At 40.6% G+C, this 26,102-nt stretch overlaps 1 protein-coding gene and 1 long non-coding RNA gene across 8 annotated transcripts in view; one reads left to right on the forward strand and one right to left on the reverse strand.

The window, feature by feature from the left end:
• LOC103877592 overlaps positions 1-17,582 on the forward strand; it is a 99,899-nt gene extending 82,317 nt beyond the window's left edge. For both annotated transcript variants that reach the window (XR_001894879.3, XR_637358.4), the window contains exon 3: positions 14,684-17,582. This is a non-coding gene — a long non-coding RNA (uncharacterized LOC103877592). The remainder of the gene's footprint in view (positions 1-14,683) is intronic.
• The window catches only part of BDNF (brain derived neurotrophic factor), a 70,745-nt gene continuing 55,063 nt past the window's right edge, over positions 10,421-26,102 (reverse strand). For 4 of the 6 annotated variants that reach the window (XM_017948540.3, XM_017948542.3, XM_017948541.3 and 1 more), the window contains exon 2: positions 10,421-14,103. In XM_017948540.3, the coding sequence (XP_017804029.1) occupies positions 13,339-14,103 (765 nt within the window). In that variant the 3' untranslated portion in view covers positions 10,421-13,338. The remainder of the gene's footprint in view (positions 14,104-26,102) is intronic. The other 2 variants (XM_017948538.3, XM_017948546.3) reach the window with 1 other exon arrangement.

Here is a 26,102-nt window from a genome sequence, read left to right on the forward strand (position 1 = left end):
ATATTCATAGAAAATTCATTTGTAGAGAGTAACCTGCCTAATCGAAAATTTGCTTTGATAAGTCTACCATGGTATACAAACAAGCCGTGGACTAGTGCCTGGGTCTGAAAAGTGAAAGCTTCTGTGCATAATAGAGAGTGAGAGTAGGTGATCAGCACGAAATGCTATGTAGGGAAATGGTCAAAAGGACACTTAATGACTTTTAGAAATGGGGTCTCAATCTGTCACCCAAGCTGGAGAGTAATGGCATGATCATAGCTCACTGCAGCCTCAAACTTGTGGGCTCAAGTGACCCTCTCGCTTCAGCCTCCTGAGTACCTGGGATTACAGGCACGTGCCACCACACCCAGCTAATTTAAAAAAAAAATTTTTGTAGAGACAGGGTCTCGCTGTATTGCCCAGGCTGGTCTCAAGCAATCATTTTGCTTCAGCCTGCCAAAGTGTTGAGATTACAGGCCTGAGCCACCATGCCCAGCCATAAGGCCATTTTTAATAAGAACTGTTAAAAATAAAATGTCAATTATGGAATGTAAACTTCATTTTTACATTTATTAAGAAGTCTTCCATAAAATACACATTGCTCATTATTTAGTGAGAGTGAATTGTGTATGAAAAATTCAAAGAAGTGCTAAATCCCACCTTGAGATGGCAGAAGAAAACCAGAGGGTGCACATGGGACAACTGCCTGATGTGTGGGTTTGCTAGATTTTTACAATTAAAATTGCAGGACACCCAGTGAAATTTGAATTTAAATGAATACAAATCATTTTTTACTATAAATATGTTCCATGGAGTATTTGCACATACTTATATTAAACAATTATTCATTTGCTTTGATGTTTTTTCTGGCAGCCTTATTATGGGTTATGGTTAGGTAGGGATTTTATAATCAGAGAGGGAGACAGGAAATGGACAAAGGTGCAGAGGAGGTAGAATGCAAGATACATTTAGGAAATAGGGAGAAGTAGGGTTGGAGTGCACTCTCAAGTGTGTTGGAAGTTGTCTGGACATTAAAGTAGGAAAATAAAGCTACGTCCTATAAGGCCATAATGTCAATATCACCAATTGGTACTCTGTCAGCAATGGAGAGCTGTGTGATATGTTAAAGGGGGGAAATCATATGCTCTATTCATCCATTCATCTATCCATCCATCCATCCATCCATCCACCCACATTAATGTATCTGTATCAATATGGCACACTTGAAAAGCATATATCCTTTGAATTTGTATTCTAGTTCTGCCATATGCTCACTGAGTGATCTTCTGCAAATTACTCCCTCTCTCAGCCTCAGTTCCCTGAAAAATGGGCATAATTAGATGTACATCTTACATCTCTCATCAGGTTTATCACAGTGACATACAATTACCAAGCAGACAAGGCCACCTTGAATGCCTTTTTGAGGACTCGTTTGAGGGTTCCAGTACTGTGTGTGCCAACTTAGACCATTATTTCCCAAAAACATTCCTCTCAGTCTATTTCATTTCCTTGCAGTGCACTGGCCTTTACACCTGCATAGTCAACAGTGAGTAAAGACTGCATTTCTGTCTCTCCTGCCACATTGGTACGTTTGTGTATAGGTGGGTGTTGCTATTTGTGTAATGTATTACGAAGTGTTTTCACATTCATTATTTTCATTGAACCTTCAGAAAGATCATTCTGCTATCATGGGAGGATAGATTGGAAGTGGGTGGGGGTAGAGAGATTGGAGGTAGAGAGATGGTTGGAAGGCTGCTGGGATAGCCCGGGCAAGGTGCAATGAAGACCTGAACCAGAGTAGTGGAAAGGTGAGCTGAAAGTGAAAGGAATGGATGAAAACAAATGGCACAGAAATAAAAAACAAAGGGTAGTTCTGACACCCGCATTTTGGTCTCCTTGACATTGCTTCCATTTCCTCTAGGGACATGTCCTGGATAAGGGTGAAACCGGATGCTCCTTGGCAGTTTCAGATGTCACACCCCTAACTTTCCATTGGATAAAAGAAGGCCCAAAATAACCTCTGGTCCCATAGGCTAGTGATTAGTGGGACTCAGATTCCTGTCCTGAAAACACAGGGAAGAAGCCAGGCATTTGCCCACTTACCCTCTCACCAGCTGACCCGGGGCATTAGCACCCTGGTGCCTGCTGACGCAGAGCATCTGCCAAATTCGATTAGCCCCGTGGCCTGGCTAAGCTGGGCATGTCCTGCATTGCTTCTAAAACAAGCCCTCCAGGAAGGGGCAGTGAGACTCGGAGATGTTTTTTCCTACTGTCAAGCAAGACTCACTGCTTGCAAGTTTGAGGTAGGGATGGGAAGGAGATAAAATTATTAGAAGGTGCAGAAGATAAAGCCAAACACTAATCTAACAGTCACTTCTGAAAACAGAGAAAACACTCCAGTCAACATGGATTGTTTTTTTTTTTTTTTCTCATTGCTTCAACTTAGTAAAGCCTTTTGAGTCCATCAGAATGAGCCAAGCAGTGTGAAATGTGTGGAAACACGTTGTTGGCTCAGAGCAGGTTGCTTGGAGGTGGGACGGGTGACGACCTGCCTGTGAGAAGACCATAGAGCTCTCTTTGCTTCAGCACTGGGTCAGTTGATCCTCATCTGTAGATGAGAGATCCTCATCTGTAGACTCAGCCCTCCTGCAGCCATTAGTGCCTCTCCTGTTTCTAATCACAGGGAATCTTAATAAATTTAAGGAGCCTCGTTCAGGAGCTCAGTGTTAGATTGAGCTTTCTGGTGGGTCCATTCTGACTCTGAATGTTGATTTTACTATCTATAATCATTTTTCTTGTTTCTATAGCTAGGGTCCTACTAAATTTCCTATAGAACTAGGGTCCTGTCTGGTTAATTCCCAGTCATTAGAATCCCACACCCAAATTTGGAACCAGGTTAGGGCTCTGAGTCCCTTGGGTAGAAATCTCTGATACCTCTGACTCCTGTTTACCTGGAGGAAGAAGAATCTGGGGCAGCACTTCTACCCTGGCTGGTCAATAAAACCACTGGAAAGATCTTTAAGAAATACAGATTCCAGGGCCCCACTCCCAGAGATTCTGATTTAACTCATCTGGGTATAGACATATTTTTAAAATTCCCTATGTGATTCAAATGTACAGGTCAAGATTGAGAGCCACCAGCCTGGTGGTTAAAATTTGAGGCCTTGGGATTATATAGATGTGGCTTCAAACCTGACTATATCATCTATTAACTGTGTGACCTTGGGCAAGTTATTTAGGCTACTGTGTTGTCAGTTCTCTTGTCTCTCAAATTACATCTATCTCATGATTGATGAGTATTTTAGATAGCATGCAAAGCATTTAGCATGGCATCTGGTACAAAATAGGGATGTAATAGTATTGCCTATTGCCAAACACTTGTCCTTGTGTTCAACCAATTCCTAGGGTAATCTTACCCTTTACTTGGATTCTTTGCATATGGACCATCTGTCTGAAGCCCATGGATAGAACTCTTTATACTCATTATAGAACATTCTTCAGCCTTTCGCATCTAACTTCTGCTCAACCTGAGGGGCACATCCAGTCCTCAGCACCTTGACTTTACTACCTTATCTACCCCATCACCAATGGGATCTGTTCTTAAGAAACTGGGGAAGCCAAGATAGCAAACTGAGTTCATCTTTTGGTTCAATTCAATTCAACTGGCAGTGGAGCATGACCTTGAGATGACTTCTGAGGCTGAGGTGCAGCAAGGACTTACAAGTGATGTCTGCTATACATGGAGGAATGGGGGAGAGAAGGCTGGCACTGGTGGCCAGGGCTATTGCAGACCCAGCAGGCCTGAGTCATTGTCCTTTCTCTTCTCCACCAATCTCAAACACAAAATAACTGTAAAGTATTGACCTAGAGAGGATTGGGCATTCCTGAGTTTTGCAAGTGGTTCCACAACACTCTGCCTATCTTTCCAATCCCAGCAATTCACAGGAAGCTCTTCAGATTGGCCATGAGGTTAAAGGGGTGACAACTGCCTCATATCCAAGTATTGGAAACAGCTGGCATGAAGCTCTAGAAACCCTACAATCAGGTTTTTCAGCACAGAGCAGGGTTGTATCCACTTTTGGAAAGGCCCCCGTGCAATGAGAGACTGTTTGCATGTTAACCCTTAAAAGCGCAATCCAGTACTCTTTTGAAAGCTAAAAATTCTAAGCACCACTAGTGGTTTCTCTCTCTGATGGAAGCCAAATCCCTTGGACATGTAACTAGCTATTCCACTCCCCTCCCCCAAACCACCGCCTTTTTTTTTTTTTTTCCTTCTGTACTCAATGCCCTTTACACTTTTAAATTTTGCAGTGGTTTAAGAGTGGCTCCAGATCCAGGCTGCCCTGTTACTCACAAGTGTTGCAGCCTTTGCCAACTTAATTGGATTATCTGTGCCTTAGTTTTTTCATCTCTAAAATGGGAGTACTAAAACTACCACCTAGTTTATGGATTGTTGTGCAGTGAGAAAATCTGCATAAGATGCGTTGAACACTGCCTGCTTATAGTAAGTACTAGTCACTATAATTGTGCAATGGGTTAAATGTATGTCAAGGACATGGGGCAGAGGTTAAGGCAGGATTTTCCTGATGTGCCATGTCTATTTTTAGAAATTTGACTGTAGCCTCTTGTTTCTTTCAGACTACATGAGTTCATCTATTGCATCCTGGCTTCAGTCATTGCCATTCAGCTGGGATAGACACTTAGGGATAACGGGCTTCATTTGGAATGTACAGTCTAGAAAAACACCCTTTGTTGTAGTATATATCTTCCATTTGCCTGAGTGTATGTAGTGGCCACAGCTTAACTGCCAAGCAATATTATTGCTAGTGGGTAAACAAGAGTTATCTCTCTGAGTCTTCCAGAAAAGACAAAGTGACCCTGGATGCTAATGGCACAGATGAGATGCGATCTCTTCCAGGATTCTGAATATAAGAAAAAAGTCTCTGAAGTGTGTACTAGATGAGCCCAGCTTATTACCAGTCAGCAGAATGACTACCAAGAGTTCGTAAACACTTTCTGAGGCTTTCTCATGGGTCCATAACTTTCCTAAGTGCTTTATATGTATTACCTAATTTAATTATCACAAAATCCCATGAGGTAAGTGGGAATATTTTTACCTGTCCTTTGCAGGTGAGGAAACGGAGGCACAGAGAAGTTAAGTGACTTGCCTACAGTCACACAGCTCTTGTAGCAGAGTTGGGATTCAGACTCCACTCTTTATTATGTGCCCCCTGAGAGGTGAAACGTTGGATCCCAGAGGAAGCAGAGCTCTGAGGTCATCAGGAAGGGAAGCAGGGCATGAAGTGGGAGCAGAGGTGGATTGAACAAAAACATAGATTTCTCAGAGATTCAGGCAAAAAGGACTCAAGGCCAGGAGTAAACCAAAGTTGGATTGCTGAAATAAGGAGTTTCAAACCCTGGCATGCCAGTGAGGTTTGTCTCCTAAACTAGCCAAAGCTCCACTCAGAATGACCTCTTTACCATTCTGAAATATCTGCTGTTCCTCTGAGGAAATCTGCTGCTGAATGTGGTGTTGCTGTGATTTGTTATGAGACACGTTCTCAAGGCCATCCTCTCAAGAGGAGGAATTACCCAGAGTGCTCAGGGGTGGTGGTGAAGCAGGCTGGGAGCTGTACATCCTTGGTGAATTTATAAAGCCCCAAAGAACAGAGATGCAAACCCATTTCATTCAGAGAACTCTATAATAAACAGTGACTCTACAGGATGCTAATTCAGCAGTTTCATTCAGAGTTTCCTGACTCTGCAACTTGGCAAAACACAAGGAATCTCTCCTTGCCAGGCACCATGTCATACAGTTGAATGAGTGACATAAAACAAAGGTAAATGCATTCCCTGGCTTTGAAAGTAAGGTTAGAACCCGGTAGAAAGTTTGCATCTTGAAGAATATTTGGGCACCTTCCCCAAGGTATTTTCTGCCTGCTTGTCAGACAGTTGGTAATAATTTTATAGTTGCATATGAAGTAGAAACATTCCTTGGGTCACATCCTCCCCAACCACCACAGTAACTCGAGGTGCCTCCTGCTTTTAATCTTGTGGCAAGTGCCAAGAAATAAGGACACCAACTATGGAGGGAGGCAGGCGATGCACAGTGAATTATCTCAGAATGCATCCCAGCCTTTAAGTGCTTCAGAAACCTCTTTAGTCTCTTTTAATGGCAAATAATAAAGTAGGAAGAATGAAATTGTAGTCTTAAAACTGAAATTTACCTCCAAGACCATCCTCTTGGGAGATCCCCCAAGTTTAGCCTCTTCCTCTGACAGATGAGGGCATGGAGGCTCAGATACTGGAAAGGGTTGGCCAACCTAATGATTGAACTACCAAGATACCTGGCTCTCCAAGGTAGGCTTGTTAGAATTCAGGCTTCCGTATTGCCTAATGGATTGGACACCCTCCTGTCCATCCCAGAAATAGAAAAATCTTTTAATGCAATTTGCAGTGTAAAATGTGCAGGAGTGTGCACACACACATACGCATACACACAGAGATGGGAATAGCTGTGTTGAGGTCCTCATTTCCAGAAACCAGTTCTTACAATATGGAAAAGCTTTGCCACAAAGTCTGGGGAAGCCCTTTGAATTTATAGTCTGGTCATTCTGGAGGTGTGAACCTAGATTTCCTCAGCTGGATGTTAATATCTGATTACTTCAGGATGCTGATTTAATTTGTGACCTATAAAACGCTATTTCACAGAGAATGGGCTGTGTTGGCATGTGCAGAGCCCAGCTCCCCAGATGGAATAATCTTTTCCTTATTAATTTGCTGCATGTTGCTTCTCATTTCTCACAGTCGTTCCAAATGTGTTACAAACGACTACATGCTCTGGGTCCCGAATCCACTACTGCTGTTGCTTTGAAAGGAAAGAAAAAAAAATTGTTGAATATGAATGGCACTGGGCTTTCCTGGCTCATATTTGCATGCTCACTTTCAAACCATCAGTGCACTCTTCTCTTACAACACTAAGCATTGCTCCACCTGCGAGCACCCATCACTTTTGCGTTGTTTAGGAAATGCAAACATAGATGATTTGATGTTTTCAGGGCCAAGAAAAGAGGTAGTGACATGATTGGGATCAGATCTCAAAGTTCCAAATTCTTGGGATGTGCCATCTTCCTATTATCTAGAACATGTGAAAGGCTGTTTAATCCCCTTAGTCGAATGATCCTCAAATTTGAGTGGGTACAGAATCACCTAGACGGGTTGTTAAAACTCAGATTGTTGTCCTCTACCCCCAGAGCTTCTTATTTAGTAAGTCTGCGATGGGAACTGAGAATTTGCATTTGTAACAAGTTCCCAGAGATACAGATGCTGGTTGCAGTCCACACTTTGAGATCATTGCATGAGTCTAACTGGAGGAGAGTGTGGGTACTGTTATCTCCAAGTAAACACTGCTTGGTATCTGTTGGAGAAGGTCTCTGTTGGGTAAGGTTTCTGTTTTATGTCTTTTTCCTCTTTCCTTCCTGATATGCACCAAATCCCAGTTTAGCAACTATTTTTTAAATGTTAGGGCTCAATGGAGAATGCAGCTTGACTAAATAAATTTAAATGTGTACTGCAGTACTTGATATGGATTTTTTCAAATTGTGAGCACTTAAGCCAGACGAAAATATTTCCCCTGGGTTCAGACGTTCTATGCAGACCAGCCCCTGGTTTCTAAGGAACAATTTGAAATAGAATACAGTACCAAAGTGCAGCGCTGCAGAAGCATCTTTATGTCCTTTCTAAATGTAGAACATACACCTCAAGCTCAGGATTTCAACTAACACTTTTTGGTCATTTACAGACTTGAGACAAGTCCTGTCATTAACTACAACATTGTGTGTGAGGCTTTTTTCAGGACAGATAGGCTTATTTTTCTAAAGGAAAGGACTTTTGTTTTGCCAGATATAAAATAGCAGTTCACACTTAAATGCAAAGGTCTTGTTTATTGTTTGTGTGGTGAGGTTTAATTGGAAGGCCTGCTTTTTACAATTCCATGGTACTGACGTTACCAAGCACACAGGATTGTTCTTAGAAAAGCAAATGCCAGGCTAAAGAGCTCCTAATCTGGTGCTCTGTGCCTTGTAAATAATTAGGGGGTGGGGGTGAGGTAAAGGCCTATAGAAATCCTACAGAGTGCCACAGAAATGGGTCTTCTCAATGATGATAATGTGTAAGGTCACAGTATTTTTTCTGTTAATATTTAAACATAGTCTTCAAGTAATTTACTGCAAATAATCACTTACTAAAAAGGACTTTGCCTTTTATTCCCTACAAATAATTCAAATGGTGGCCAGAATTGAGAGAATGGATGATCATACTCACAAGGCTGGGGATAGACATGCAGGCAGGGTGTTTATTAGAAGGAATGTCCATAAACATGGGCTGGTTTGGAGTGACTTCACCCACTCTAGTTGCTAAGTTTAGCTATTAGGTGGGGAGTTCACCAACCACCAGTTAGTTCAATGTAACCAACAAAAGTCAGATTCCCAACCATTACCCACGATTGTCCCCAAACCAAGCAGCCAACCAACCTTTAAAACCACAGTTTAAAAACCCACAGCTAAAAGGATGGCCTGTGTTCCATCAAACACTAATTTTGCTGGTCAACATTTTGAGGTTGGATTAAATCTGTGAATGGCTTTTTGCAAGCTAAACACTTCATCTTCCTAAATTTATGTACACATATATTGTTTTTTATCCCAATTAACAGTCTTTACTTAACAATGGTTTGTCAAAATATGCAGCCATTTCCACTTTAACTTATAGATCAGGCTTGATGTTAGAACATGAGGGAGACATGTATGTTTTACAATAAGCTTAAACCTTAACACTACTGGGGGTGCTGGCTGAACTGAGGCAATGCCTGAAGCCATTTGTTGCAGTTCAAAAAGTGTTTGACATTTTATCCGGATCTAGAAGCCACTTAAATGAATGAGGAACAATTTAACACTGACCCATTCTAAGATTTAGTCCAGGTTCTCATTCGGAACTGTCTTATTATTCATAGAATTAGTCTAGCTCATAAAAAGATTTCATAGACACAACTAATCACCACAGAGGCTTATCAGTATGGTGAAAAACAACAGCTCAAAGCAATGATCTGAGTTATTTCCAGGCATCTTAATAATTAAACAAGTTTAACTGCTTACTCAATGAATGCAGTACACATTGGTTACTCCTATTAACTCCAAGTTGGATAATTTAGTAGATGTCTCTATTTTGGTTTTTTCTCCAACCTCATCTTCTAATGAAAACTGTCAGTCATGTTTACCAAACTCGTTTAACTTCAAGTAATTTGGATGTCATGTTTAATTTTTACTTTTTTTACTCAACCATTTAAAAAATATTTTGATCCTCTGACTATGAAAATTGGTCAAGCCTGAAGTTTATCAAAGTTCTAATTCCATGGCTAGGCTGTCATGACTGGCAGTCAAGGGCTTCTCTTAGAGTTTAGAGTACTTTTCAAGTTCACTGGACAGATTAGGATAGAGTAATTCATCTCTTTCGATCTGTTTTTCCGTATACACAACACAAGTCAATGTTTGTTATGACTTTCCTGATCCTTATTTATAAGACAATACAAGAGGAAACCATGTGTGTATGTTTAGAAATAGAAATGATACATTGCACAGATACAGTTCACCACGTTATGGGATGGGTTGTCAGTGTTCAAATGGGGAGGCTGAAGAGTAAGAACAGATGCTTTTTTTCCTTAATGGCCCTTTCTCTGATTTAAAATCCTTCCATTTATTTCCCTAAGATTTAGTGATAACTTTAAACACTTTAACTAAATTACCCAGCGGCTTGGCAGCCATCACGGAGGCAAATCCTTTTAGAAATCCTAGCAATCTGTTAGATTGTGGGTACTATGATATAAAATCTGTGTGCTCCACGTACAAAAATTAAATCAGTGCTATGGATACAAATACATACTGCAAATGGCACCATTGCTAAACTGTGAGTATGTGACCTGTCTCCAAATATTGAATTTCTTTTTTTCCAGTACTTGACTTTCTAAATTTGGGCCAATTTATTCTCATTATCCCTAAGTAAACCTACTTTGATTTTTTTTTAACAGTTATTTTATAATCAGATAGAGCCAGCCAGCCAGCCGTGATTCGTGGATCCTGATGTTGCTAGGATACATGGTTTGGTATCTGATGAAAGTATATCACTTCAAAGGGGTAAAACTTTCAAGTGTCCGAGAAAATGACACTCCCATCTTACAACATGGAAGACAGATCCAATCCTACAACTTCTCAAAAGCTCACAGACTGCAGGATTGGCCTCCCAGGCTTTCAAATAAGTATCCTCTCTGGAGGGCTGTTTAATTGCTAAAACTAGTCAGATTAGTCTTAAAGCAAGGAACACACGTATTTATAATAAAACACGTTTTCATGTTTGTTTTACAGTAAAGAGAAAAAAACCCAGAACCCCCAGATTTTATGTACTTTGAAAATATATTTAAAAACATTAAAAATTCTATATTTAAAACATATATTATATGTTAATTAGTACACTTAAATAGAACTTGTATTTACAATAGGCTTCTGATGCGGTTAAGTTTTAATGCCAATTTTTTTCAATAACATAATTATATAAATATACTAAAATACAATAAATACTGTTTTTTGTTTTACATGGTGAATAATATCTTTACCATAGAGAGAACAAGGCCACAGACATTTACTTACATTTTCAATGGGAATCACCATAAAAAAGCAACAGGCCTGCTGCCATGCATGAAACACTTCTGCCACAAAGAGACCACAGCAAGACTTTAAAAAACAAAACAGAACAAGAACGAACACAACAGAGAGAGATTTTAACAAAATAAATCTTAGGTCAACATAAACCATCAAACATGTGACTGTGATGTATCTTATTGGGTAAAAGAGCCACTGACTACACAATTGCTGGATGTGTCTCCTATGAAACCACTTAACAGATCTGGCCCTTGCAATCCTTTAAGATTGTGATGGGGGTTTGTTTTAAATTCGTCCCTCGAAAGGAAGATGCATAAAGTTAACATACAGCAGATATTCCAAGAATTCCTTACATATTAAAAATAATTACAAAAATAATATTTTCAAATAACACAAAACAAACCTATACTATGTAAAGTCTTCCTTCTCAAAGAGGTATTCAGATGGTACTGTGAAAGACAGACTAGCTCTAAAAGAAAGATCGAACAAATTGTAATTCTTTGCTGATGGTATCTTCATTCCTGGGTTATGGTGAGCATCCTCTTTTGCTTATCCCTCACCCTACTAAGATGCAGCAATTGCTTGGGGCTTTCTGATACTTAAGGACGCTGGTCCAAGTGGTGATCACTAACATTTTCAGGTGTGAAATGGGCTGAATGGGCTTAGAGCACTAGTTTTCAGTGGGGATCCATTTTTCCAAGAACCACTATTTCAGCCTCCCAACTTGACTTCTAACCCAAAATGGCAGAGGTGAGGCAGGGACCCTCTCCATGAACAGACAGGATGGGAAGAAGGTTGCTGTGGCCTTCACTGGGGAGCAAAATTTTGTCAGCTCTGTCCTGGCCTCTTCCATTGAGCAAGGCACCTTCAAGTCTTGGTGTTCTGAATGTCCAGACACCTTCCCGAAGTCTTGTCTCTGGACAAGATTTCCTATGGGTCCCCTTGATCATTCGGCCTGAGTTTGGGGTTTCTTTTCCTGTTCCCTTTCCCCTTACCAAAAGTTCTCAAAAGATAAACCCTGGTTTCCTCAAGTCTAGTTTCAAAGCATTAAGTGTTCAGGTAGCAAACATCTTCTATCTCATTGCATCAATCTCATGATCACAAATGCCACATTTGGCTCCCAACCTGCTCCAGGCTAATCCAATTTTATGCAAAATTATCCAGAGGTGGGATGGAGGGCATAAGTCGGCTTGAGTGTGGTCCTCCAGTCGAGAACCTCTTGAGCACAGTTAGATAATGTAGGCACTTAAAGCACGAGGTCCAAGCAGCTTGACACATGTCATTCCAGAGCCACCTCTGAAGGGTCCTTCAGAGGCCTTCCTTTTGGAATGTCTCAAATACCATGCCCCACCTCCACCTAGACCTTGGGATGGCCACTCAGAAATTCCTCCCGCACTGCTGGTAAATGCTATGCCAGCTCCACATAGCCTCCATTTGGCTGTTCAGTCTCATGTCACTGGCAATGTGGATTCCTGTTCTGATCTAGGTGTTCCTGGGTTGATACAGGGCTCTACCTTTTGCTTGCAAGACACTGTTAAGCCTTACCATGAGTTTTTTTTAAGCTTTACCATGATTTAGGCAAATGTTTACTCCTTGTAAAAAATAATCTTCATTTTGGGGTTATTTTTTGTTGTTTTCTGTTCTAAAAAAAAAAGTCACTGTTCTCCATGCTTATACTATGAGTGTGTCATGATGTGACACGATGTGTCCACTTGTTCACAGCAGTGGTAACATATTTCAGAGCGCGCAACTGATTTTTCTTCCTCAAAACAAAACAAAGAGGAGACCAGAGGGGGAGGGGGGGAAAGAATGTGTTCTGAGCAAACATAAGTCCTTCCGTCAAAGCAGCTTACTCTGACCAATGCCCAAAGAATGAGCGGGGCCTGGGAGGTGCATCATGGGATGTGGAGTGTGAGCATTTTTTGTTCAGTTGCCTTAATTTTTATTCACTTTCCAGTCATCTGATTGATATTGCAGACATCTTCACAACATACAAATGTATCTTTTATCAACCAGAATACATATTGAAGGAATTCTTTCCCCATCTCTACTCCCTGTGGGAACTAAAAAACAAAACAAACAAACAAAAAAGAAAACACAAAACAAACAAAAATATACCCCTCCCATCCCCCATCCCCTAAGCCAGTAAAGCAATGACAACAGCACCTTGACATTGTTTTAATTCCAACGCTATCAGAAGTTAAAAGCAGTAAAACAGATATAGTACTAACAAGAACGAAGATACTTACTGTCTAAAATGTAAACGGAATGTTTTGGTTCAAATTTTTGTTGTGTGTGTGTGTGTGTCTGTTTTCTGAAAGAGGACAGTTTATTATCAATTCACAATTAAAGCAGCATGCAATTTATTATTTTTTTTAAACTTTTTATGTTTTCAATTCTTGGCAACGGCAACAAACCACAACATTATCAAGGAATGTAATGCAGACTTTTTAAAGTTGTGCGCAAATGACTGTTTCCCTTCTGGTCATGGACATGTCCAATAAATAGATTGTAGAACCACTGTACTGTATAAACTTCATTTATACATGCAGTTCATAAAATTATTTTTTTCTTAACTGAATAATTTACCCTGTTATGTATATATACAAATAGATAATTTTTGTCTCAATATAATCTATACAACATAAATCCACTATCTTCCCCTTTTAATGGTCAATGTACATACACAAGAAGTGTCTATCCTTATGAATCGCCAGCCAATTCTCTTTTTGCTATCCATGGTAAGGGCCCGCACATACGACTGGGTAGTTCGGCACTGGGAGTTCCAATGCCTTTTGTCTATGCCCCTGCAGCCTTCTTTTGTGTAACCCATGGGATTGCACTTGGTCTCGTAGAAGTATTGCTTCAGTTGGCCTTTCGATACAGGGACCTTTTCAAGGACTGTGACCGTCCCGCCCGACATGTCCACTGCAGTCTTTTTGTCTGCCGCCGTTACCCACTCGCTAATACTGTCACACACGCTCAGCTCCCCTCGGCGGGCAGGGTCAGAGTGGCGCCGGACCCTCATGGACATGTTTGCAGCATCCAGGTAATTTTTGTATTCCTCCAGCAGAAAGAGAAGAGGAGGCTCCAAAGGCACTTGACTACTGAGCATCACCCTGGACGTGTACAAGTCTGCGTCCTTATTGTTTTCTTCATTGGGCCGAACTTTCTGGTCCTCATCCAACAGCTCTTCTATCACGTGTTCAAAAGTGTCAGCCAATGATGTCAGGCCTCTTGAACCTGCCTTGGGCCCATTCACGCTCTCCAGAGTCCCATGGGTCCGCACACCTGGGTAGGCCAAGCCACCTTGTCCTCGGATGTTTGCTTCTTTCATGGGGGCAGCCTTCATGCAACCAAAGTATGAAATAACCATAGTAAGGAAAAGGATGGTCATCACTCTTCTCACCTGGTGGAACTGTAGGGAGAAAGCAGAAACAAGACAAAAAACTGGTTAGGGCTTTCTTTCACTGGGATGCCATGTGGCCCATCTGATTGCAATTCCAGGCCATTCTGCAGGGTCAAGGTTTTTTTATGTCTTGGTGATAAACTCCAGCTGCACCAGACACAAATCAATGTCAGTAGCGTGCTGTATGTGGTTTAATATAAACCAGAGACGTGCAGTGTTTCCCCAAGATCTAGCATATAAATCTGAGATTAGATAGCTTCTAAGCAAGTGCAAAAATTGTGGCTTCAGGTTCTCCTTCCTCCCACTTTAGCAGCTTTGTAAGTTTAATTTTTAATGATCTCTGTTCATGCTGTCACAAGAAACACAAAATCAGAAATGTTACTAAGCAACAACTGCAAGTGTAATAGTAATTTTTTTCAAGTTAGCAACATGGTCCTTTGCAGGAATGTGTGACAGGAACAGCAGCGGCCTGAGGGGTCTGATGGGCCTTTCTAGCTCTGTGATGTCTAGGCATGAATAGCACAATAAAACAGCAGTTGGGGAACTATAAGGAGCCTTTAAATTGACTTTTCTTTTTCTCTTCCCACAGAGATACTCTATTATAGCAAAGAAGAAAGATAATTTCATTGAGCCATCCTGTTTTACAGATAAGGAAACCAAAGGCCATAGAAGACATGCCTCATGTCATGAAGAAAGTTTATGTTAGAACTAAGGGCTCCCAATTCCACTGTTCTTTATTCTACACCTGGGTGGTCACAACTGAAAATGTTTTGCTTATTTCTAAACAGAAATCATTTTTGACATGTTCATTTTAATGATGTGTCTATGCCTGGGGCTGATATCATGAAAACAATGTGTCTGGTAAGGAGAAAACTGAAAAAGTCAGCATTAAAAAGGCATTTAAGTCAATTTCAAATGCTTCCCATATGCATACTCCACTTTATCTCCTCCAATTCTCTAAAACCCTTCACTCCTTGGCTTTTTCTGGCTAATACACACATCTAGCTAAGAAAGCTCAGCTTTTCTTTTTACTGGAGAAGTGGTCCTGTGTGTGTGTGTGTTTGTGTGTGTGTGTGTGTGTGTGTGTGCTCTGAGTTTATCCTACTTTTAAAAAGCTGAGTGGTATTTTACACATTTTGGACTAGGCAGCTAGTGCTTCTTTTTCTGCTTTTGAAGTTTCCTGGGAAGTCCCTTAAAAGCATACCACAAAATTAATCTCTTCCTGTTTGCCAGAGGGTTGCTCTACTCTAAATTTGGCTCTACCTCTACAAGCATGCTCTAGGAAGCCAATTAAAATGGATGAACAAGCAAAATGAAAACATACCTATGAACCAACCCAAGGTTACCGTCAGGTGGTGAAGGACTTCAGAATCACTTACCTGAAGTACTGTGTCTCTCAGCAGCAAAGAGTAGCATTCCCAGCCCTGACACTAATTTTATTCCTACTTCTCAGTTCTGAGGCATGGACTTACAAAAAGACACATCATGCAATGACCGTCATGCTATCCAAATAAGTAGGAAAAGGAACTGTTTCTGCCCATGAAATTTTACTGAATTCAAAGGCAACCTACCTCCAGTCAATAGGTCAGAATGCAGAAATGGCTGAAAACTCTGGTATTGAAAAGCAAATATTCTCCACTTTTGTAAGAAATAACATTTTCAACCACTAAGAGACTTTATTACCATCCCTAAACACACAAAAAAATTTATTTTAGATTTACTCTCACTTTGCATGAATAGCAAACATGCTTAGAACTGCTTAGATTGCACAGTGTTCTCAGATTAGGAAGGGCAAATTCGTTTGAATAAAATACAGATGTCTGTTCTGCTAATAACTAAATCTTTGTGAATGTTCTGAGTCCTGTACCATCAAAGAAATAGATCCTCCATGGGGGTTTCTATTTCTGGTAGATGGTACTTACACCACTGAATGAAAAAAGCTTTCTCCTAATATTCCCAGTCCAAATAAAAACAACCCAAGGGGCACCTCTTATTTAGGTCAACAAAAGGTTGCAAATTTGGAATACTTTAGCCATCTACGTCACACTGGTAGAGACTTTCTGTGATCAGCTATTTTTTAATACCATAGTTAATCAAATCTAAGATACCATCATTGTGAAACACAACATTGTATATACCACTAAGAAAGCAAAAATGCAGCCTGGGTGACAAGAGTGAAACTCCATCTCAAAAAAAAAAAAAAAAAAAAAAGAATTAATGAACTATAGTTTAATACACATTTACTAAGTGCCCACACTAACTACTTAAAAATGGTCCAAAGTACTGAGGCATCTTAAGCTGTTGGAATATTGTTTTGTTATCACCACTACAGTAATGAGTCTTTGAATGATACCATTTTCTATACTTGGCTTCTAGTTTATTCTGCCTTTCACTGATCTTATCTTTTTATTAATAACTTTTTTATGAGAAAAATAAGTAATGCTTTCTATGTTGTTTTCTCAGTTCCACAAGCAAATATTTCAGAGGGAAAATTGGCATCTGAGTAAATATTACTTGGCTTTCATTCTGAAGCTCAAACATGGGCATTCCTCAAGCTGAGCATCTGCATAGAATTAGGAATAAAATGGTGACAAAGTCCAACCCCACATTGCAAGCCCTGCTCTCTGAGTGGCACTTCTGCAATTCTGTCTACTCACTTGCAAGGCCTTGAAGTCAAATGGGTGCGACACCAATCTCAATACTTTTTGTCAGAACAGTGGTATCTCCTACCTTTTCTGTTTCTAACAATGGTTTCCTGATATTTTGGGCAACCCAGGCATAGGATAGAAATCCTGGAATCAAGTTTGACAATATATTTCCTGTATAGCCTTCCAATCTAGTCAGTAAAGATGTCCTGTTAATTTTTCCTTTAAAATATTTCTCCTGGCCATCCCTTTTTATCCATCCCACTGCCACCATCTTGGCTCAGCCCTCACCACCTCATTTTGTGACCACAACATCTCCATGCTGTGTCAGACACTCTTTCTGCTCCATTCAACTCTGATGACCACTTCCTGGCTAACCACTCTCATATTATTATTCTCTTACACAAAAACTGGCAATGGCTTTTTTGTTCTATCTGCTCAAATCTAATGTCTTCTCTCTGATATTCAACACTCTCCAAAATCTGCCCTCACCCTTCTTAGCTAACTTTCTCAAACTACTCAATGCTTCATCACTTCCAGTCTGATCAGGACAGAGCCCTTAGAGTGCCATACACATTACTGCCTCCTGACTTATTCCATTCTTCTGACAAACTCTTCTCTCTCCCCCTCGCTCGCTGCCTAAATCTTGCTTATCCTTCATAATCCAGTTCAAACATCAAATCATGCATGCCCCTTCTCCTAATTACTCCAGCATACACTGCCTGCCTTCCCTAAAATTCCACATCTTGCGTAGTACTTGATTCCCTTCTCACTTGTTTTTTTGTTTGTTTGTTTTGTTTGTTTTGTTTTTTGTTTTTTCCCGAGACAGAGTCTTGCTCTGTTGCCCAGGCTGGAGTGCAATGGTGTGATCTCGGCTCACTGCATTCTCCGCCTCCTGGGTTCAAGCAATTCTCCTGCCTCAGTCTCCCAGCTAGCTGGGATTACAGGCACCCACCAAAATGCCTGGCTAATTTTTGTGTTTTTAGTAGAGATGGGGTTTCACCATGTTGGCCAGGCTGGCCTGCTCACTTGTTAATTGTTAACCATATTTGCTCATTCTGGTCAGTCTTCAGCTGGAAGGTAAGTTCTTTGAGGGAATGGATCATGTCTGAGCCCCCAAAATGCTTAACTGAGAAAAATGTAATAGCAGTACTCAGTAAAAACTTACTTATAGGTTTATTTAACTAAGAGAAAAGACAGTTTGAATATAATTTTCGTAAGAAAGCTTTTCATTTGGAAAGATCAGTGAACTCATTGAAATTCTTAGGTAAATATAGGCTGTGCTAACCCCAAATTATAAACTCTAAGGCAGCAGTCCCAACCTTTTTGGCACCAGGAACCAGTTTTGTGGAAGACAATTTTTCCACGGTCTGGGGGTAGCAGGGGGGATGGTTTTGGGATGAAACAATTCCACCTTAGATCATCAATTAAATTCTCATAAGGAGTTGGGTTCTCATAAGAAGCATGCAACCTAGATCCCTTGTATGTGCAGTTCACAATAGGGCTCACGCTCCTATGAGAATCTAATGCCGCTGCTGATCTGAAAGAAGACAGAGCTCAGATGGCAATGCTTGCTCGCCCACCACTCACTTCCTATTGTGCAGCCTGGTTCCTAACAGGCCAGGGACTGGTAACAATCCATGGCCTGGGGGTTGGGGACCCCTGCTCTAAGGAATTTGACAGATGGCAATTATCAGCCACAACCAACTTCTTGAGTTCCTTTAATGGGATAAAACTTTACTTGAATAATTAAAAAGCAGATAACACTACCACATACTAACTGTCCTACTATTTCCTGTGTAGCTCTGTTTCTAACAGATCAATAAGAGACTTGGGAAGTAATCAGTAATAGTAATAACAATAATAGCAAAATTTGTAGTTTTCAGCCTTTTAATTTCCTACTATTCTGCTGAGCTTTCAATGAGTAATTTTATATACTGTATTAGGAAATAATCAAAGATTAAACAACAGCTTCCAGGACAATTTTCATTTTCAGACTTCGGATGACTCTTTATCACACATAAGATAAAGAGGCTATGCAGTATTGCTAAGTAGATTATATATTTATTTATACTTAATAAATTCATTGATGCTGTCTAATTCTGCTTTAAGGCTTACAACCATTAATTCAACCACATCTATAAAATGCTAGGAAGGCTTTCTTAGCCCCACTCTCAGGAAATTCAATATAGTACATAGAACTAAAAAGAAAATCAATGAAGTAGATATCAAGTTTAGCTTTAATCATGACTCACAAGTCTTAGACATTTCACTGAAGGAATGTCCATAACAACATGCTCTTTTACTCTTGCTGTAGTCATAACTTACATTTGTCTAAGAGACTACAGAACATTCACAGGCATCATCTAATTTGATTTTTACAAGGAGACAGGATGGGTATTATTATCCCCATTACATAGATGAGGCAATTATGTGTCAGAGAGGTTAGGTAACCTGTCAAATGTCATAAAGCTAATAGGTTACCTGTCTCCTGAACCAAGCTTTTACCATCAGGATGTGCTGCCAGTTTTAGAATATCAGCCACAGAGAAGAGAGTGGCTATGACAACGAAGGAGCTTACAAAATGTGGACACAGTTTTCTGCAGCTATGTGTGTCCTGGAACCCAACTTTCTAAAGGGGGTGCCATTAAGATACCACTTTGTAGGGCTGGATTAATCATGACCAAGATCCTTCAACTTTAAGGCTTGATTACTTCAATGGATGAAATTTCAGACAATGTGATCTTTTTCTAAGAGAGAGAATTACAAAAATTTTAGCATGTTAGGACTAAGTTTCTATGGCCAAAGCTGGGAAAACAAACAACAGTACAGATAATTCAGGCATACAGAAAAGAAAAAAAAAAGTCTTGTTTGTTCCCAGCCCCTTTGGGTTTTACCTGTGAGCATGTAATCAGAGAAAACACAGTTTAAAGATATGGCTGCTCATTTTAGACAGTCCTATAAAGATAATGGTAATGCTGAAGAAGTTATTAGTATTTCATTCCTAACATATATGATACAAACGATTAAGAGTTGACCGTAATGAAATCTTGCAAATCAATATTTAAAAATCTTTAATTTGCATCCAGTTGACTACATCCATATGTTAGGCTTCCTTTTGTTCATTCATTCATCACACATGAAGTCTACTTTCCAGTCTTATGGTCTAGGAGGGAGGTAGGATATATGTAATATGTAACTAGAATATAAAGGTAGAAATGACCTAGAAAAAGTACAGATAAAATTTTTTAAAGAGAAATAAGTTACTTCCAGTTAGGGAATAAAGGAATACATTGTCAAGAAGTTTGCAAAGGGCCAGGTGCAGTGGCTCACACTTGTAATCCCAACATTTTGGGAGGCCGAGGTGGGAGGATCGCTTGAGCCCAGGAATTCATTATCAGCCTGGGCAACACAGTGAGACCAGGTCTCTACAAAAACTTAAAAATTAGTCAGATGTGGTGGTGCACAACTGTAGTCCCAGCTACCTGGGAGGCTGAGGTGGGAGGATCACTTGAGTCCAAGAAGTTGAGGCTGCAGTGAGCCATGATCATGTCACTGCACTCCAGCTTGGGCAACAGACTCTATCTCAAAAATAAATAAATAAATAAATAAATAAATAAATAAATAAGATTGTAAAGAGTCTGAATGTACCCTACAGTGGGTGAATGGCAGCTTAATGAATGGCAGGAAGGTGGGAGGGCATAGAGTAAATGTCTGGAGAGAAGAGTGTGGAATGGGAACAGTGAAAAATAAGACTGAATGACTGCCAGATTTTGAAAGCCTCTGGGGGATGCCAAAGAGTTTGGATGTTGCCATATGGGCGCCAAAGAGCCAATGAGAGTTTCTGAGCATGGGAATGCTGCAAGAAGACCAGTTTATCATCATGTGAAGGAAGACCTGAAAAAAAATGATACACTAGAAGAAAATAATTGGCTGACTTTACTCTTAGTGACTGTGGAGCTTTAAAAACAAATATTAAGTAGTTACTTAAATGTGGGGTTAAAGGCCTGGCTATATATTTTTAATTAATTAATCCATTTATTTATTTATTTATTTATTTATTTATTTATTTATTTATTTTTGAGACGGAGTCTCGCTGTGTCGCCCAGGCTGGAGTGCAGTGGCCGGATCTCAGCTCATTGCAAGCTCCGCCTCCCGGGTTTTTACGCCATTCTCCTGCCTCAGCCTCCCGAGTAGCTGGGACTACAGGCGCCCACCACCTCGCCCGGCTAGTTTTTTGTATTTTTTAGTAGAGACAGGGTTTCACCGTGTTAGCCAGGATGGTCTCGAACTCCTGACCTCGTGATCCGCCCGTCTCAGCCTCCCAAAGTGCTGGGATTACAGGCTTGAGCCACCACGCCCGGCCCATTTATTTATTTATAAGCTGAAGTGAGTTGCAAAAAGAAAAGTGGTCGAGAGAGTGTGCGGAGCTGAGTAGTAACCATCAGTAACATCTGGGGTGGCAGAAAGAACAAGATAGGCAAAAACGGAGGAAAGGTGGTACCACAAACTGATTCCAATTGTAATTACAAAGAATTTTGATTATATCGCTCAGTACTTTTAATTCAAATATCTCCAAATACTTTGCAAATATTAACTGATTAAAACTCAGAAGACTCTAGAGATGTAGGTAACTATAATTATCCTCATTTGGTATAGGAGGAGAGAGGACAAGAGTTTTTAATCAACTCATCTACTCACTGTGGTTCCCTTGATAGAACAAGTTCAGAACCCCAGATTCCAAAGGAAACTAGGCCTTAAACTATAGGGACTGGTTTGTTTCATTCCTCTATATTATTTCCACATTATTTTCCCATCATATATGTATTGCTTAGCCAAGAAGACTAAAACAAGAAAACACCACCACAACAAAAACCACCCACACATTCCTCAAAGAAAATAATTAGCCATTGAAATCTATAAATAAAATGAAAAAAAAAAAAGTAATGGTCATCACAGATACTCACCTACTTATCCGGATGGCCATTCACGTGAAATTAATAAATATTTTAGTAAATGATATCTGAAAATGCAGATATTCCAAAGCTTTGCAGCTACCTTTAAAAATATAGTTTTTAGCCATAATGTAGCTTATGTCTGAGAACATCCAAATACATGTGCTACAAAACACAGTCCTTCATACCACAGTATACTCTAAGCCCCTGGTATGTCTGTGGTGTTGATTGATACTTGCAGACATCACTTAAACTCACTAAGAGTTTCAGAGAAATTGCTGATTCTTAATTCATACCTGAAGTGATACCTCCACGTAACTACCATAAGAAAAAATGTATAATTTCCAGAGTCTTTAATTTGATGGATAAATTTATATGCATCTTTGTTAGAAAGCACCATAGCTCTGACCCTCTGTTACTTCCCACTACACCCCTACTCCCCATCTCTGAAAATATAAGGATTTTTTTTATTGGCAGATGCTCTACCTTTCTTCAAGAGTAAATTTAAAATGCCTGTGTTACAAAGACACTTGTTTTTGCTTGATAAGGAGCAAAGGATAAGGATTGACATTGGATATTCTCCTCTGAATAAGCAACTAGAACAATTTGTACAGTACCATGTACAAACTAAGTACTCAATTCTCCTTGTGCTAGAAATATTTGTAAAGTATTTAGGGAAGTGCAATTAAACTAAGAGCAGTAAGTCTTAAGGTAAATTGAAATTTTGTCATTAATTTTGGAATAAACAATAAAAAATGCCTGGCACAAGGGCCAGAACTGGGCAGAGAACATCCCATCTGGCCTCCTGACCCCAGGCACTTAGTGCTTCCATCAAGAGAAAGAAGTTACTTCCAGTTAGGGAATAAAGGAATGCATCGTCAAGAAGGTTGCAAAGGGCCAGATGCAGTGGCTCACATTTGTAATCCCAACACTTTGGGAGGCCGAGGCGGGAGGATCACTAGAGCCCAGGAATTCAAGATCAACCTGGGCAACACAGTGAGACCATGTCTCTACAAAAACTTAAAAATTAAAAAAAAAAGGTGTGGTGCACACCTATAGTATCAGCTACTTGGGAGGCTGAGGTAGGAGGATTACTTGAGTCTAAGAAGTTGAGACTACAGTGAGTGATTGATCATGCCACTGAACTCCAGCCTGGGCGACAGAGACACTGTTGCCCTAGGAAAACAACTGTTTCTCTGTAACCAATGAAGGTTCCCGATAGCCAGAGTCACCCAGAATTCACAGTCACATCGAACCTTGCCCTCATCCTCTGCCTCCTTGTCACAGACAACACTGCACCAATAGTACACATCTCCAGTCTATAACAAAGAAGTCTTAGCATCAAGCATACTCAAGCCACTTGCATAGCAAATGAGGTCATCTGAAAACACTTTTAAAGGTTATTTTTTTTTAAAAAAAAAAAAGGTTTTCATTTACAGGACCCAAATGGCAGTTGACATTCCATGTAAAAGTTTAACTTCTTCAATTAGGATTCTGTTTTCTTTAGAATTTCAGGTGGGATCCATTACAATTCACTGAAGTTTAGATTTAACAATGTTATATCTACTATGTTATTGGAAACCATATAATATTTACCAAATTCCCATACATGGTAGACAGTGACATTAATTAAGAAGATAATTTCCAATTTGTTCCATGAAGTTTCAGTGACCCACTCTGTAATAAAGAACCTGGAGAGGGAGGTTCCAAGATGGCCGAATAGGAACAGCTCCAGTCTGCAGCCCCCAGAGTGGGTGACGCAGAAGACGGGTGATTTCTGCATTTCCAACTGAGGTACCAGGTTCATCTCACTGGGGCTTGTCGGACAGTGGGTGCAGCCCATGTAGCATGAGTCGAAGCAGGGCGGGGCATCACCTCACCTGGGAAGTGCAAGGGGTTGGGGAATTCCCTTTCTTAGCCAAGGAAAGCCATGACCAATGGTACCTGGAAAATTGGGACACTCCCACCCTAATACTGTGCTTTTCCAGTGGTCTTAGCAAACGGCACACCAGGAGTTATATCTTGCGCCTGGCTTGGAGGGTCCCACGCCTATGGAGCCTGGCTCACTGCTAGCACAGCAGTCTGAGATCGAACTGCAAGGCAGCAGCAAGCCTGGGGGAGGGGCATCTGCCATTGCTGAGGCTTGAGTAGATAAAGCAGCCAGGAAGCTCGAACTGGGTGGAGCCCACTGCAGCTCAAGGCGGCCTGTCTGCCTCTGTAGACTCCACCTCTGGGGGCAGGGTATAGCTGAACAAAAGGCAGCAGAAACTTCTGCAGACATAAACATCCCTGTCTGACAGCTTTGAAGAGAGTATTGGTCCTCCCAGCATGGAGTTTGAGATCTGAGAACGGGCAGTGTGCCTCCTCAAGTGGGTTCCTGACCCCCGAGTAGCCTAACTAGGAGGCAACTCCCAGTAGAGGCCAATTGACACCTCATACGGCCGGGTGCCCCTCTGAGATGAAGCTTCCAGAGGAAGGATCAGGAAGCAACATTTGCCGTTCTACAATATTTGCTGTTCTGCAGCCTCTGCTGGTGATACCCAGGCAGACAGGGTCTGGAGTGGACCTCAAGCAAACTCCAACAGACCAGCAGTGGAGGGTCCTGACTGTTAGAAGGAAAACTAACAAACACAAAGGACATCCACATCAAAACCCCATCTGTACGTCACCATCATCAAAGACCAAAGGTAGATAAAACCACAAAGATGGGGAGAAACCAGAGCAGAAAAGCTGAAAATTCTAAAAATCAGAGTGCCTCTTCTCCTCCAAAGGAATGCAGCTCCTCACCAGCAATGGAACAAAGCTGGATGGAGAATGACTTTCACAAGTTGAGAGAAGAAGGCTTCAGATGATCGCTAATAACAAACTCCTCCAAGCTAAAGGAGAATGTTCGAACCCATTGCAAAGAAGCTAAAAACCTTGAAAAAACATTAGACAAATGGCTAGCTAGAATAAACAGTGTAGAGACAACCTTAAATGACCTGATGGAGCTGAAAACCATAGCACGAGAATTACGTGATGCATGCACAAGCTTAAGTAGCTGATTCAATCAAGTGGAAGAAAGGGTATCAGTGATTGAAGATCGAATGAATGAAATGAAGCAAGAAGAGAAGTTTAGAGAAAAAAGAGTAAAAAGAAATGAACAAAGCCTCCAAGAAACATGGGACTACGTGAAAAGACCAAATCTACATCTGACTGGTGTACCTGAAAGTGATGGGGAGAATGGAACCAAGCTGGAAAACACTCTTCAGGGTATTATCCATGAGAACTTCCCCAACCTAGCAAGGCAGGCCAGCATTCAAATTCAGGATACACAGAGAATGCCACAAAGATACTCCTTGAAAAGAGTAACTCCAAGACACATAATTGTCAGATTCACCAAAGTTGAAATGAAGGAAAAAATGTTAAAGGCAGTGAGGGAGAAAGGTCAGGTTACCCACAAAGGGAAGCCCATCAGACTAACGGCATCTCTTGGCAGAAACTCTACAAGTCAGAAGAGAATGGGGGCCAATAGCTGACATTCTTAAATAAAAGAATTTTCAACCCAGAATTTCATATCCAGCCAAACTAAGCTTCAGAAGTGAAGGAGAAATGAAATCCTTTACAGACAAGCAAATGCTGAGAGATTTTGTCACCACCAGGCATGCCTTACAAGAGCTCCTGAAGGAAGCATTAAACATGGAAAGGAACAACTGGTACCAGCCACTGCAAAAACATGCCAAATTATAAAGACCATCAATGCTAGGAAGAAACTGCATCAACTAAGAGGCAAAATAACCACAGGATCAAATTGACACATAACAATATTAACCCTAAATGTAAATGGGCTAAATGTTCCAATTAAAAGACACAGACTGGCAAATTGGATAAAGAGTCAAGACCCATCAGTGTGCTGTATTCAGGAGACCTATCTCACGTGCAGAGACACACAAAGGCTCAAAATAAAGGGATGGAGGAAGATCTACCAAGCAAATGGAAAGCAAAAAAAAGCTGGGGTAGCAATCCTAGTCTCTGATAAAACAGACTTTAAACCAACAAAGATCAAAAGAGACAAAGAAGGCCATTACATAATGGTAAAGGGATCAATTCAACAAGAAGAGCTAACTATCCTAAATATATATGCACCCAATACAGGAGCACCCAGATTCATAAAGCAAGTCCTTGGAGACCTACGAAGAGACTTAGACTCCCACACAATAATAATGGGAGACTTTAACACCCCACTGTCAACATTAGACAGATCAACGAGACAGAAAGTTAAAAAAGATATCTAGGAACTGAACTCAGCTCTGCACCCAGGGGACGTAATAGACATCTACAGAACTCTCCACTCCAAATCAAGAGAATATACATTCTTCTCAGCACCACATCGCACTTATTCCAAAAATTGATGACATAGTTGGAAGTA

This window comes from Papio anubis, chromosome 12 (genome assembly GCF_008728515.1).
Source record: "Papio anubis isolate 15944 chromosome 12, Panubis1.0, whole genome shotgun sequence".
NCBI classification, from domain to species: domain Eukaryota; kingdom Metazoa; phylum Chordata; class Mammalia; order Primates; family Cercopithecidae; genus Papio; species Papio anubis.